General features: G+C 45.0%; 2 protein-coding genes across 4 annotated transcripts in view; one reads left to right on the top strand and one right to left on the bottom strand.

Moving 5' to 3' along the window:
- Positions 1-6,965, top strand: part of CTTNBP2NL (CTTNBP2 N-terminal like) — a 51,692-nt gene extending 44,727 nt beyond the window's left edge. The window contains exons 3-4 of the mRNA XM_030869030.2: positions 1,615-1,722; positions 2,814-6,965. Coding sequence (XP_030724890.2) covers positions 1,615-1,722; positions 2,814-4,295 — 1,590 coding nt within the window. The 3' untranslated portion in view covers positions 4,296-6,965. The remainder of the gene's footprint in view (positions 1-1,614; positions 1,723-2,813) is intronic.
- Positions 1-12,516, bottom strand: part of ST7L (suppression of tumorigenicity 7 like) — a 196,027-nt gene that overhangs the window by 54,365 nt on the left and 129,146 nt on the right. The window lies entirely within an intron of this gene.

The following is a 12,516-nucleotide window of genomic DNA, read 5'->3' as shown; positions in this document are numbered from 1 at the left end:
TTCTCTGTCATATCTGTTATTACTAGATCTGGAGCCTGTCACATTCTGTTTCTTTAGAGGATAAACATCTGGTGTATTCCCGGGCAGTAGATGCCTGGCTGAGCATTCTGTGTACAGGAATCAGATTGCGGGGACGAATAACTCTTCTGAAAATACGAACTTGGAGCCAGTGCCCTTGTCTTCCCTCCTACACCTCACCTCCCCGGTGCAGTATCTACCACCTGCAGCTTCCATATGTCCTTGGGGTCCTGCAGCGCACAGCAGCTTCCTCCCCCGTACCAAAGTAGTTACCACTCCTCCAGACACTTGCTTTCTTCAGAATGGCAGTAAAATTTCTTGTCTGCCGAAGTCTCTCTTTTTGACTTTGTGGGGTTTTATTCTTTTCATCCCATTTCTATCATTTTAGACGGCTCTCCGGAGGGAGAGGAGATGATCTACCACCTTTAGCCAAAAGCTGTTCTTTCTATTAAGTTGCCAAAGTTTTCTCTTTTTTTAACCAGTAGGAAATACACCAAAATGTTTTCATTTTTGTATTTAAAAAGGAGTCCCAGAAAGTTTTCTCTCTCCTTTAATAACAGTTGTTAGTGAGGAGAAACAATAGGAAATGGCCATTGGGATGACAGTGCTCTGGCCTAGGGAGGTCTAGGCCAAGGCACCTCTGAAGCATGAGCAGAAGCTACGAAGAAATCCATAGCCATTGGAATATTATGCAGTTGTAGGCAGGATTATGTGGGGAAATGTCCCTTTAAATTTGTATTCTTAAAATTGGGCTTAATCCCTTGACACAAGGATAAGTGGAATGGGGTAGGCAGGTTAATTTAAAAGCCTTGTGGGGCTTCCCTGGTGGCGCGGTGGTTGAGAGTCCGCCTGCCGATGCAGGGGACACGGGTTTGTGCCCCGGTCCAGGAGGATCCCACATGCCGCGGAGCGGCTGGGCCCGTGAGCCATGGACGCTGAGCCTACGCGTCCGGAGCCTGTGCTCTGCGATGGGAGAGGCCACAACAGTGAGAGGCCCGCGTACCGCATAAAAAGAAAAAAGCCTTGTGAAAAATCTCCACTTAAGATCTCAATAATTGAGCCTTTTCCTATGCAGGATAAAGTCAAGAGAGTCTTTTCTCCTCTTATCTACTGTACACGAAATGCATACATTAATTAAGCAAGGCACAGTTAGGGTGTCACCTATTTGAAATGTTTAATTTTAGGCTTCACTCTCTGGTACCTCCAGTGATTGGAACATCAAGGGAGAGCCTCAGCTTTCAGCTTTCCATGGTCCTGCCTTGTTTCATCACCTACATCTGTCCCCTAGTCCCACCAAACTTGTATTAATTCTCTGAAACCTTCTCAGCCCCTACAGCTAATGAGTTGCTCTCTTCTATTTACATGCCACTTCGTGTTACCTCGGATAAGTATGTACTGTATTGTTTCCTAGCACATAGCTTACATATCTTTCACCCTTCTAGACAGTGTGCTCCTTGATGGCCCTGACTGGGATTTACTTATTTATTTATCTATGGAATGATCTTGGGTGCTTAGAAAGACACTTAGTATTTAATTGTATTCTAAGTGTGACTCCTTGATATTTGAAAATGATTTTTTTTTTTTAATTCCTTAAAGGTAATCCTAGACCTTGAGGAAGAAAGGCAAAGGCATGCACAGGACACAGCTGAAGGAGATGATGTCACCTACATGCTGGAGAAGGAGAGAGAGCGGCTGACTCAACAGGTAATTAAGGTGGAGGGGCTCAGAGCAGCATTTGCCTAGAGTAGCATTTCTTGAAGATTATTCTGCAGGGTGTAAATTGGTGTTGCTCAAAAAAAGGGGGCTTTGTGGTCAAATAAGTCTGGGAATTACTGGATTAAAGTTAAAGAGGTTTCTAACTCCAATTTGTTAGACCCTTTAGTATGCAGAAGCACGCTGTGAGTCTTCAAGAACAAGATAGGGTATTCTGTGTTTAGCAAATTTATGTTTTCGTAAAATCTTTTAACATAGATCATTCACTATGGGACTGTCATTCCATAGAACACACTTTGGGGAACACTAACTTTGAACTCTCCAACTTTTTTTGACTTAGGACTCCTAGTAAGAAATACATTTTACATCACAACCCAGTATATATACACATATATACATATGCCTGAAACAAAAATCTCATGAAATTATACATAACCCTTACTGCTTATAATACACATTGATATTTTCACTTCTATTTCATTTTCTTTTATTTCTGATCACGGCTTACTAAATGGTTTTGCCGTCCATGAATGAGTCTCAGAGTTTGAAAAACACTGACTAAAAGGGTTCCTTCGACCCTTTCCCTCTCACTCTGTGCCTTAAATAGGGTTGGGATGATGATTAAAGCAGATGGCATTTGTATAAGAAGAACGATTCAAATGCAACTATTTAATGTTTGTTTGTTTTTAAGACCAGAGAGAATTATTACGGAAGCTTTAGAAGTTTTCAGCAGCATTCAGTACAACATCTGGTTGATATGCCTTTCTGCTGTTTCGATTGGCTCTGATCCCCTGAACTTTCCATAACATAAAACACAATGAGGATTCAGATTCCCACTAATAACCCTGAGACAATAAGAACTAGAAGTGCCTCCTAAATCATCAAAGAAAGATTAAGTCGTAGTGTGTACATTTTTATGTTAGGTGTTCTGATACTTAAATATTTGATGTAAGCACATGGCATACATGGTAATCCCATGTGCCAGAAAACAGCTAGCTTGATGCACTCTACTTGATAACAGTTTTTCAGTATCTCTTTGTTTCCTTACTCTAATCAAGATGTGTGGTGGCATTCTTTTGTAGTTGGAATTTGAAAAGTCCCAAGTGAAAAAGTTTGAAAAAGAGCAGAAGAAGCTCTCCAGTCAGCTGGAAGAGGAACGCTCCCGCCACAAGCAGCTCTCCTCCATGCTGGTGCGCGAGTGCAAGAAGGCCACCAACAAGGCCACCGAGGAGGGCCAGAAGGCGGGAGAGCTGAGCCTGAAACTAGAGAAGGAGAAGAGCCGGGTGAGCAAGCTGGAGGAAGAGCTGGCTGCTGAGAGGAAGCGGGGCTTGCAGACAGAGGCCCAGGTGGAGAAGCAGTTGTCTGAGTTTGACATTGAAAGGGAACAACTGAGAGCAAAGCTGAACCGAGAAGAGAACCGGACCAGAACTCTGAAAGAAGAGATGGAGAGTTTGAAGAAGATAGTGAAGGACCTAGAGGCTTTGCACCAGCAAAGTAGCCCCAGCGCGCAAGTGAAGAAACCAGTAACCCTGTCTAAAGGCACAGCAACTGAGCCACCTGTGCTAGTGTCCGTATTTTGCCAAACGGAGAGTTTTCAGGCAGAAAGAACCCATGGGAGCAGCACGGCCAAGGTAACAGCCACAGGGCTGCCTGGTCCCACCACTCCTGCTTACTCTTATGCAAAAACCAATGGACATTTTGACCCAGACATGCAAACTACCAAGGAGCTGATAACAGGCAGCAGTGTAGAAAACCAAGCGCCTCCACGAGAGAAGCCTGTGGGATTGGCCCAAGAGAAAGCAGTAGAGAATGGTGGGTGTCCTGTGGGAATAGAGACTCCAGTCCCAGCGTCTGGTCACCTCCCTTCCAGTGGGAGCTCACTGTCTCCCAGCAGCACTGCCTCTTCCTCTCTCACATCTTCTCCTTGCTCTTCACCAGTACTAACTAAGCGCTTATTGGGGTCATCAGCTAGCAGCCCTGGCTACCAGTCATCCTACCAAGTAGGGATCAACCAGCGGTTCCATGCAGCTCGGCACAAATTTCAGTCCCAAGCAGATCAGGACCAACAAGCTAGTGGTCTACAGAGCCCTCCATCCAGGGATCTATCCCCAACCCTCATAGACAACTCTGCCGCCAAGCAGCTGGCCCGAAACACAGTCACCCAGGTGCTCTCCAGATTCACTAGCCAGCAAGGACCAATCAAGCCCGTGTCTCCCAACAGCTCTCCCTTTGGCACAGACTATCGAAATCTGGCCAACACTGCCAGCCCAAGAGGTGACACCAGCCATTCACCTACTCCAGGGAAAGTGTCTAGTCCTCTGAGCCCCCTGTCTCCAGGGATCAAGTCCCCTACCGTCCCCAGAGCTGAGAGAGGAAACCCTCCACCCATCCCACCCAAGAAACCTGGCCTCACTCCTTCTCCATCTGCTGCCACTCCACTGACCAAACCTCATCCCCAGGCATCCTCTTTGACCACCACAGAAGACCTTGCCAGCAGCTGCTCTTCTAATGCTGTCGTAGCCAATGGCAAGGACGTTGAGATACTTTTGCCTACCAGTAGCTAGTCCCTAGGAGGGAGTCTCCACATTTGACATTCCATCAGATTTCATCCAAGAGCTCAGAGTCAAACCATTGAGTCAGATCATGTTATTTATTTTGATAGTAGCTGAAACTATCTGTATAATACATTTAGTGTATTTCACCTTTTTGTATTTTTTAGGTAGAAACTAAGTAGTTTGGATTTTTATGATTCACATCTTTGTGCTAAAGCTAGAAGGGCACCTCAAAGATGTCTAAGCTTTGCAGTCACCATCGTGTTATGATGGAGAAAGCTAATTGAGTACCAGATGGTGATTTCCTGTCTATCTGGAGACTAGAATCACTCAACACTCATTATGAATTATGTGGAAGTGGCTCATGCAGACTTTTTATTCCAGATGAACATGTTATAAAAGTGCCTGAAATTAGACTGCCATATGAATGTGATTCTGCAGCAGTAACACAAAATGGATCATTTAACTGCAAAAAATGAGATCCTCTGTGAATTCTGAATGTTAAAAACCAACACTGCTTTTAATCGTCTTTTACTTTTTTAATACAAGCTTTGTGTTCAGAAACAAGGCTGCATAAGTAGAATGGGAATCCTAAAGGTGGGTGTGAACTCGCCACAAAGCTGAGCTTTATAGAGCCCTTGAGCAAGCCTCCTGAACATTAAGCAGTTGGGGTGCTGATTTTCTTGTACTTTTGAAAAATTACATCGCTCCCAGTTTCCTGCATAAGTTTTTGAATACAGTGAAATCACATATCCTTCAAAAATATCTTCAGGCATCTACTGTTGCGTAAGGAACTTCTGATTCCGATTGCTATTACTTGAATAGGAAATGGTTACTCATTCTGTATAAAAGTTTTGCAACAGAATGAGATCTTTATTCTGTAATGAAAAAGCAATAACTTAAAGTTCACTGTCTTTGTAATATTATAAGTCAGAATTATACAGGTTTTAGCAAACTGTTAACACTTTTCTCCAAGCTGCCAGCACTCTGTGTCTATCTGTGGAACCAAATTAACTTTTGCCTAAATGGAAGTATACATGCATCTGTATAGATAAACACCCCTTTTACGTGTTTAACATACACACACTTAAACACATAAATAATAGTGTGATTGTATCTTTGGAGTTTGCAATATAGCATAAAGGACGAGTAGAAATGCATGTTAAGATTACCTACCAAAACAACTAGTTATAGCTGGGACCCAGTCAATCACAGGAGGACTCTTGTCCACCAGGAGGGGAAAATTTCAAATGAAATCAGGTCTTCAGCATCAAAAGAAGACAAGGCCAAACCAACCCAGTGTCACAAAACTCAACTGGTCATACAAATGAGTGAAACAGGTCGGTCACTCAAGTGATGTGTGACAGCTGGGAGCAGTGGGAGCTGTAGCAAACTGAAGTGCCCAAGCCTCGTTACAAAGGGCATCCCCTGTTCAGTTTCAGCTGCTTGTTGCCATGCAAGAATGCTAGACCCGGGTTACCAGCTCCTAAAATTTTTATGAAATCCAAATTTTCATGAGAAACATTCTCATTTTTAAATATCAAGAACTGATCCAGAAATATTTAAATACTGCTAGTTAAACACTTCTGCAGCTGGATTTAGCCTGCAAGCTGCCAAGCTGCAGCCTCTTTCATTCTAGAAACTTCAGTCATTTCCATCACAGCAAGTTTGTGAGGACAGAAGCCTCCAGACTTTCCAACCTGTTGGCTAGCACAGCCAACAAACTCCGCAGAGTATAATGACTCTTCTTCTCTTCCAAACAAGACTGTCTGCAACCCAGCTCAGACATGGTGGGTACATGATTTTGTGTCCACAAGGATGAAGAGGCCTTGGTGTCCTCACATACATTTTTCTAGCCAACATCTATCCAGCAGCCACTGACCTGCTATAATTTAAATCTATTTCCTCTTAATCCAACATGAGTTGATGGGGGAAAAGCAAGTGATGGAAATCAAGATAAATGACTATGGAGTATATTGGTGTCTGCACAGCTTATGGTTTGACTAAAGACAATACATCAAAAAGTTCAAATACTATTAATGCCTCAGCGTGTCTACCAAATGACAAAGGGGTTATCTTAAACTTCCCAGAGCAATCATGCATTAAGTTTTATTCCCGTGCATAGTCACATGAACTGGATGATAAAATAGCTGAACTTTCTAAGCAGAAGAGGGGGCTATAATCCCAGAGTGTTATTACCTCTTGCTTTAAATGGTAATCTTACAAATTGCATTGTGCTCTTCTTTTGTTTTGGCATAGATATATATAGAGAGAGATACAATAAGGAAGTTTATTTCTTAGGAAGTGCACTGAATAATGTATTTCTTTTACAGTGTAATATGGGGGTGGGGAAATGCAAAAGAAATGTGTATTTTTGCTAGTTGCCTATCTTCTGAGATAAATAAGCACAATACTGCAATGGATCCAATAATCCAGTTAGGTATTATAGATTAGTATTTAAGTTTGCTGTAGATTGTGTGTGTGCTAAGTAAAAGTTCTGTGATTCACAATTTTGGTCTTAACCCGTGTTGCAAAAGCTATGTTACTGGTCAACAGATTATAATGCTGTGCAATGCATAGCACAAGCATTAACTAGTCCTTAACATGTGTAAAGCCAAATGTACCGTGCAGAAGTCTTCACCTGTTTTTATAGCAGACTTCATTAAAACAAGTTAAATCCTACTGTCTGGGCAAAAAATAGTCTTGTTTGTACGAAATGAAGAATGTTGCACAACAGGGCCGATTTTGTTGGGGAAGGAGCAGATTGGTGAAGAGGGAGCACTCACTCCTGGCTTTAAAAAAACAAACGAAGTCAGTGACCCATCCAGGTTAGACCCCAAAAGGAGCTGGGACATCGGTTTCCCTTAGAATCTTAGAGCTGGGAGAAGTCTTCACAATAATCCAGTCTGTAATTTTTAAACCATCTGGGGATTCTGGACCTTTTGAGAATCTAAAAACAGCTAGACTCTGTCCCCAGAAAAATGTATATGGTTATGTGCAAAATTTGGTTGATGGCTTCACGGTGTCCAGAGACCCTGACGCCATTCATGAATCATGTGCTCTAAGAACGCCTGATCTTGTCCAGCCCTCTCATTTTACAAATGACTAATGCATCTCTTGTCTCCTAGTCCAGTGCTGTTGCTGCTACACTGTTAGCAAATGCTAGTGTAGCCAGACAAAAGCACTTGAAAATCCTTTGATGTACAAAAGATGTTCAAACAGTGTGGATGTTTACATATCTAAGTTCCCAGCATTTAAGCCAATTAATGATCATTTCAACAAACACAGGGTATATCCATTTTTTCATAACAGCCTCACTTCAGCAATGCTGCCTTGTCAATTTGTGTGTGTGTGTGTGTGATTTATAAAGAGCGCTTCTGATGCTTAGCCCTTGAAACAGAACTTCAAATGTCTTTTGAGAAATGCTGCTTCAAAATAGTTTGTGTTTTCATAATGCATCAGAGGTAGGCAATGAGCATTGTTTGTTCCACAGGAGTAACTTTAATTTAATTGATATAAAACTAGTTGAGAAAACTTGAGAGCCTGTCCACCCATCTGCTCACATATCAATGGCCAGTTCATTGGTGCAAGTAAAGGAGGAGAAAGGAGACTGGGGTAGTGATTCTTAAACTTTATTGTGCTTAAGGGAATCCTGCTAAAAATAAGGATTCCTGGGGATTGGGCCTAGGGGCCAGGTGATGCAGGTGGTCTGAGGATCACATTTCGAGAAATAGTGCCTCATAGCCCATACCTGTTCTTTCACAAGAACTTACTTGCCTCTAACCTAAGGAGATGTCTTGAGCTCTAGAATCTGTTTTGCTAGAATGTCAATGATACTCGGAGTCAAGAGTGCCTACTTGGATTCCAAGCACCATGTTAATGATTCCACACACATATTCCCTTACTAATTTGCACAAGGGTGCTGTGAGGTGTTATATCATCCCCAGTGTGCATGTGAGGTAGTTGAAGACCAGATTTGTAGTAGAGACCTTAGTAAGTGACAGGGCCTGAATTGAAAACCCAGTACTTTGCTCTTTCCACTACCTGCTTCCCAAATGAGAATGTCCAGAGTCACTCATGACGCCAGTTCCAGGCCCTTCCCCCTGGAGATTCTGATGAGTAGACCAAGGTGGAGCTCAAGGTAAGTGCCTGGGCTGCTTCTTAGCATGAGGCAGGTTTAAACCTTGCAGGACATCATGCTACTCCACCACCACCCTAACCTAGAGACCTTTATCAGGTCAAGTAAATGGAACAAAAACAGAACATCTTAATTCCCCTCAAGCAACTCATGTTTCTTAGATATTTAAGATGAGACAGAAACCAAAGTGGCTACCGTAGAAAACCTCAAGGTACTCACGCTCTGGTTGGGGGGTGCACAACAACACAGAAAGTTACCAGAGACAACTGAATAATGCAAGTGGGGTTTAAATGCCATTTAGGGTCGTTAAAGGTGGTGCTAGCAAAAACAGATCTTTGTGGGCAGGAAAAAGTTAACTAGAAAAGAAGCAAGTATCTTTACTCCTCTCACCAAAGCATTACTTACCTGGAGTTCTGCACTATCTCCCTGTGTTTGCATTATGTTTCAGTTGGCTTGTCTTGGTCTTAGGATGAGGTCAGAGAGAGAGGCACAAGAGGGCCCCAAGAGCTGAGTCCTGGGCTTCCCTGGTGGCGCAGTGGTTGAGAGTCTGCCTGCCGATGCAGGGGACACGGGTTCGTGCCCCAGTCCGGGAGGATCCCACATGCTGCGGAGCGGCTGGGCCCGTGAGCCATGGCCCCTGAGCCTGCGCGTCTGGAGCCTGTGCTCCGCAACGGGAGAGGGAGGCCACAACAGTGAGAGGCCCGCATACCACGAAAAAAAAAAAAAGAGCTGAGTCCTGTTTCAGGGAGACAGACAGCAATGTGGTGTGCTCTCTGCAAGAGCTCGGGCTGGTATAAGAAGGAGCTCTCAGGCCACAGCACTCTGCAAAACATTCTCAAATAACTTGTAGGGAAGACCTAGGAACGGGCAAAAGGCAAGTTGAGAAAGGACCTTGCTGCGTTACACATAAATGTCCCCCTCCTACCCTCTAAATCTCTATAAGCAAAAGAGAAAAGACAAGCTTCGAAAAGAATCCAGTGGGTACTTCTGGAACACCTACAAGTGATTCGCTTGGAGGGATGTAGAAGCAGCTTCCCCTTTTCTCCCAGTGGTGTGACTACTTGTGCTGCTGTTAGACTGGAGGGGCACAGGGAAGGGCTCGTGGCTCTGCACACCACTGTGAAATGGTTGGCTTGGAGAAATTACTGGGAAGGGTAGCAACAGGCCTTATCCCTGACAAGAGTCCTACTCACTAATTCAACATGGCAGACACTCAGGTCTCCCTTCAGGAATGAAAGATTTATTTTCCTAGCTGCAGAAAATGCTGACAGGAAACAGCCCTTGGCTATAAGCCCCTTACAGGAATTGCCTTAACTGAAACAAAGCAATTTGACCAAGGTCACATCTCCATCCATGGGCAGTTCATATCTAAAGATTGATTGATATGGAATATAAAGACCTGGCCTCCTTGTCCCAAATCAAGGGAGCTCTGAAGGGACATCTCAGCTTCAAAACCCCCTGTAGGGTTGGCTGAACCCTCTACTGAGACTGTGTTGCAGCTCGGCTTTCCTGCCCCTCCATTTTCCTCCCCTCCCCTCTCTTGCTGTGGATCCCAAGGGTTCTCTCTGGTAAGCCTCTTGCACCTTAATCTCTCAGACTCTGTTCTTTCTAGCCATGGTTAAGTCCTCTAAAGGTGGGTGGACACATTTTCCGAGTATTTTATTTGGTGCCAAGCTCTCAATCAGGTATATTACATATGTTACTTCATTTAATCAACTCAACTACTAAAAGAGGCAGGTTATTCCTGCTTGACCCATAAAGTAACGAATACCTACTGAGGCACAGTACATTGTTCAAGGTCCTACAGCGGAGCAGGGCTGAGATTCAGCGGCACAGCTGGGATTCAAACCTTCATCCATTTGGCCTTCAAGTCCACTCTCCTTCCAGTGGCCATACTATAGTCAAAACTATTTAATACATTTGGGGAGTTCAGAATATTAGCTTATGGTCAGTCATACACCTAAGTATGAATCCACTGACTCACTAGCTTTCTTCTGAGACTTTGAGCTAGGAACAGGACACTGAAGGAGTGGGGGCTTTGGTAGGGAGAAAGGGGGATGATCACCTACACACATGGAGTCATCAAGTGTTAGAGCGAGAAGGAAGCTTAGAGACCCTTGATTGTAGCTCCCTCGTCCTACAGATGAGGAGAACGAGGCCTGGGTTGAAAAGTCAGTCTGGCTCCCTCCTTCCGCTTCAGCTACCCACTCCTTCCCTAGCAGACTTGGGATCAGAATCCCTAGCCCAGCCCTAGCTGCTCCCTCGGGCACTCCTTCCTCCTCTCACCTGTTGCTCTACAATGTCTGACCTTTGATCCTGTTCACCTGGGCTTTGTCCTCTGCCTTTTGGCCTAGGGCTGCTTGCCATCCTGGTTGCCGCAAAAATCCTGTCCTCCTGTTTCTTAACCAGTTTGACGGCTGAGGTGAGGCTGGGAGTGGGGAGGATTGTGGAGCTTCTACTCCCAGGCCATGCCTCCATCGGTAGCATCAGCTCTGGGAAGCACTTACTCATAAGGCATGTCTTGTTCCTCAGGTGTGGACAAGAAGCCACTGAAGCCATGAGCATCTATCCCTCCCCGCTTGTGAATCTGACCTGCCACACCTGCCTGTGGAGGAGAGGGCGACTGAATACATGGGGAGAGACACCTCCTCGTCGTGCTTCTCCTTTCCCACCCGAACTCAAACCCATAGCTCTCCCAGGAAGGGTCTTTTGCATTCTCAAAAGACTTACCCATCTCCGTTCTCTGTAGTGCCCACTCCCCACTCCTAGCCCACCTAACCCAAATCAAAGCCTTTCAAGACCATTTGGGCCTCAGAGCAGACAGGGTGTCCTCAGGGTGGTACAGTGGTGGCCACAACATACAGGCCCCTTCTTCATCCCTAGTGTATTTTCCTCTCCTGAGTCTTGGTGAGTCAGCACCACAGGGCCACACACAAGGCTCCTATTCAGGGCTCATTTTCCTTCTGCTCTAACTCAGATCTTGGCATCTCTCTCTCTCTCTCTCACACACACACACACACATACTCTATGTGAGCCTTATTCTCACCATGGGAAAGCTCTGCCCCAGTCTCCTCGGTTTCCCCCAGTACCCCCCCTACACACATACACACACACACACACACACACACACACACGCATGCGAACATTCCTCATCCTTACCTTCTGGGAGTTTTCAGTCCCAGCTGGATACAAACATAAAGGAGGTAGAGCAAAATAGTAATGTTAAACTATTAAATCCTCATTCACATATTTTCAACAGGTTTTTGTTGTTGCTGTCTCTCTGCAGACCCTGAGCTATACTGAGGACACACACACACACACACACACACACACACACACACACACATTTTATGTGCCTGCCTGTCACTTATTCAGGTTATGTTTATTAAGCACTGACTCTGTGTGAAGCCTCATGCTAAAGGCTGGAATTTACACACTGATGGGGCAACAAGCCTTGCAGATGTGACATCTCAGGGCAGTGCTGGGCAGCAGGTGCCCCAAGTGGGTGATGAGGCCCCAAGTGCCTATGAAGTTCAGTAGAGCAGGGAAATCTGTGGGTCTAGAGACATCGGATTTAAATAAACAGAAGGGAGAAGGATCCTGGTTTGCGCGGATAGGGGTATGTGTATAATCTATGTACGTAGGACGTGGGGATGCAGAAGTAGGAGGAGCAAGAAAAGTCGTTCAGAACAAGGACTCTGCCATCCTCTGTGTAACCTTGAGCGAGTCAATTAACCTCGCTAGCCTTCGTTTCAGCATCAATGTAGTGAAGATATGAGAACCTTCCTCTTAGGGTTTTGTGAGAATGAAATGAGATAAACCGGGCAAGTACGTAGCACAGGGTGAGTAGTCTGCAGATCTGCAGCCTTTGTGAAAAGAAGCAGCGGGCGAAAGGGCGGCTCCAGGGCTGCGAGTCCAGAGAGGAAGCTGAGAGGTTGCCACGGCAGCCCCGTCCTTCATCGGAAAGCTGAATTGCTAGCGCCCCCTGGTGTTTCAGTCGCTAAGATTCTCTCTACACCGAGGTGTAGCCGCACACCCACCTCCTTAGAAAAGGACGGGTCAGCGGTCTGGAAGGGACCCGCTTCAGACCTGCTG

The sequence above is a fragment of the Globicephala melas genome, chromosome 1 (assembly GCF_963455315.2).
Source record: "Globicephala melas chromosome 1, mGloMel1.2, whole genome shotgun sequence".
NCBI lineage: Eukaryota > Metazoa > Chordata > Mammalia > Artiodactyla > Delphinidae > Globicephala > Globicephala melas.
This window is presented reverse-complemented; position numbering and strand designations above follow the sequence as displayed.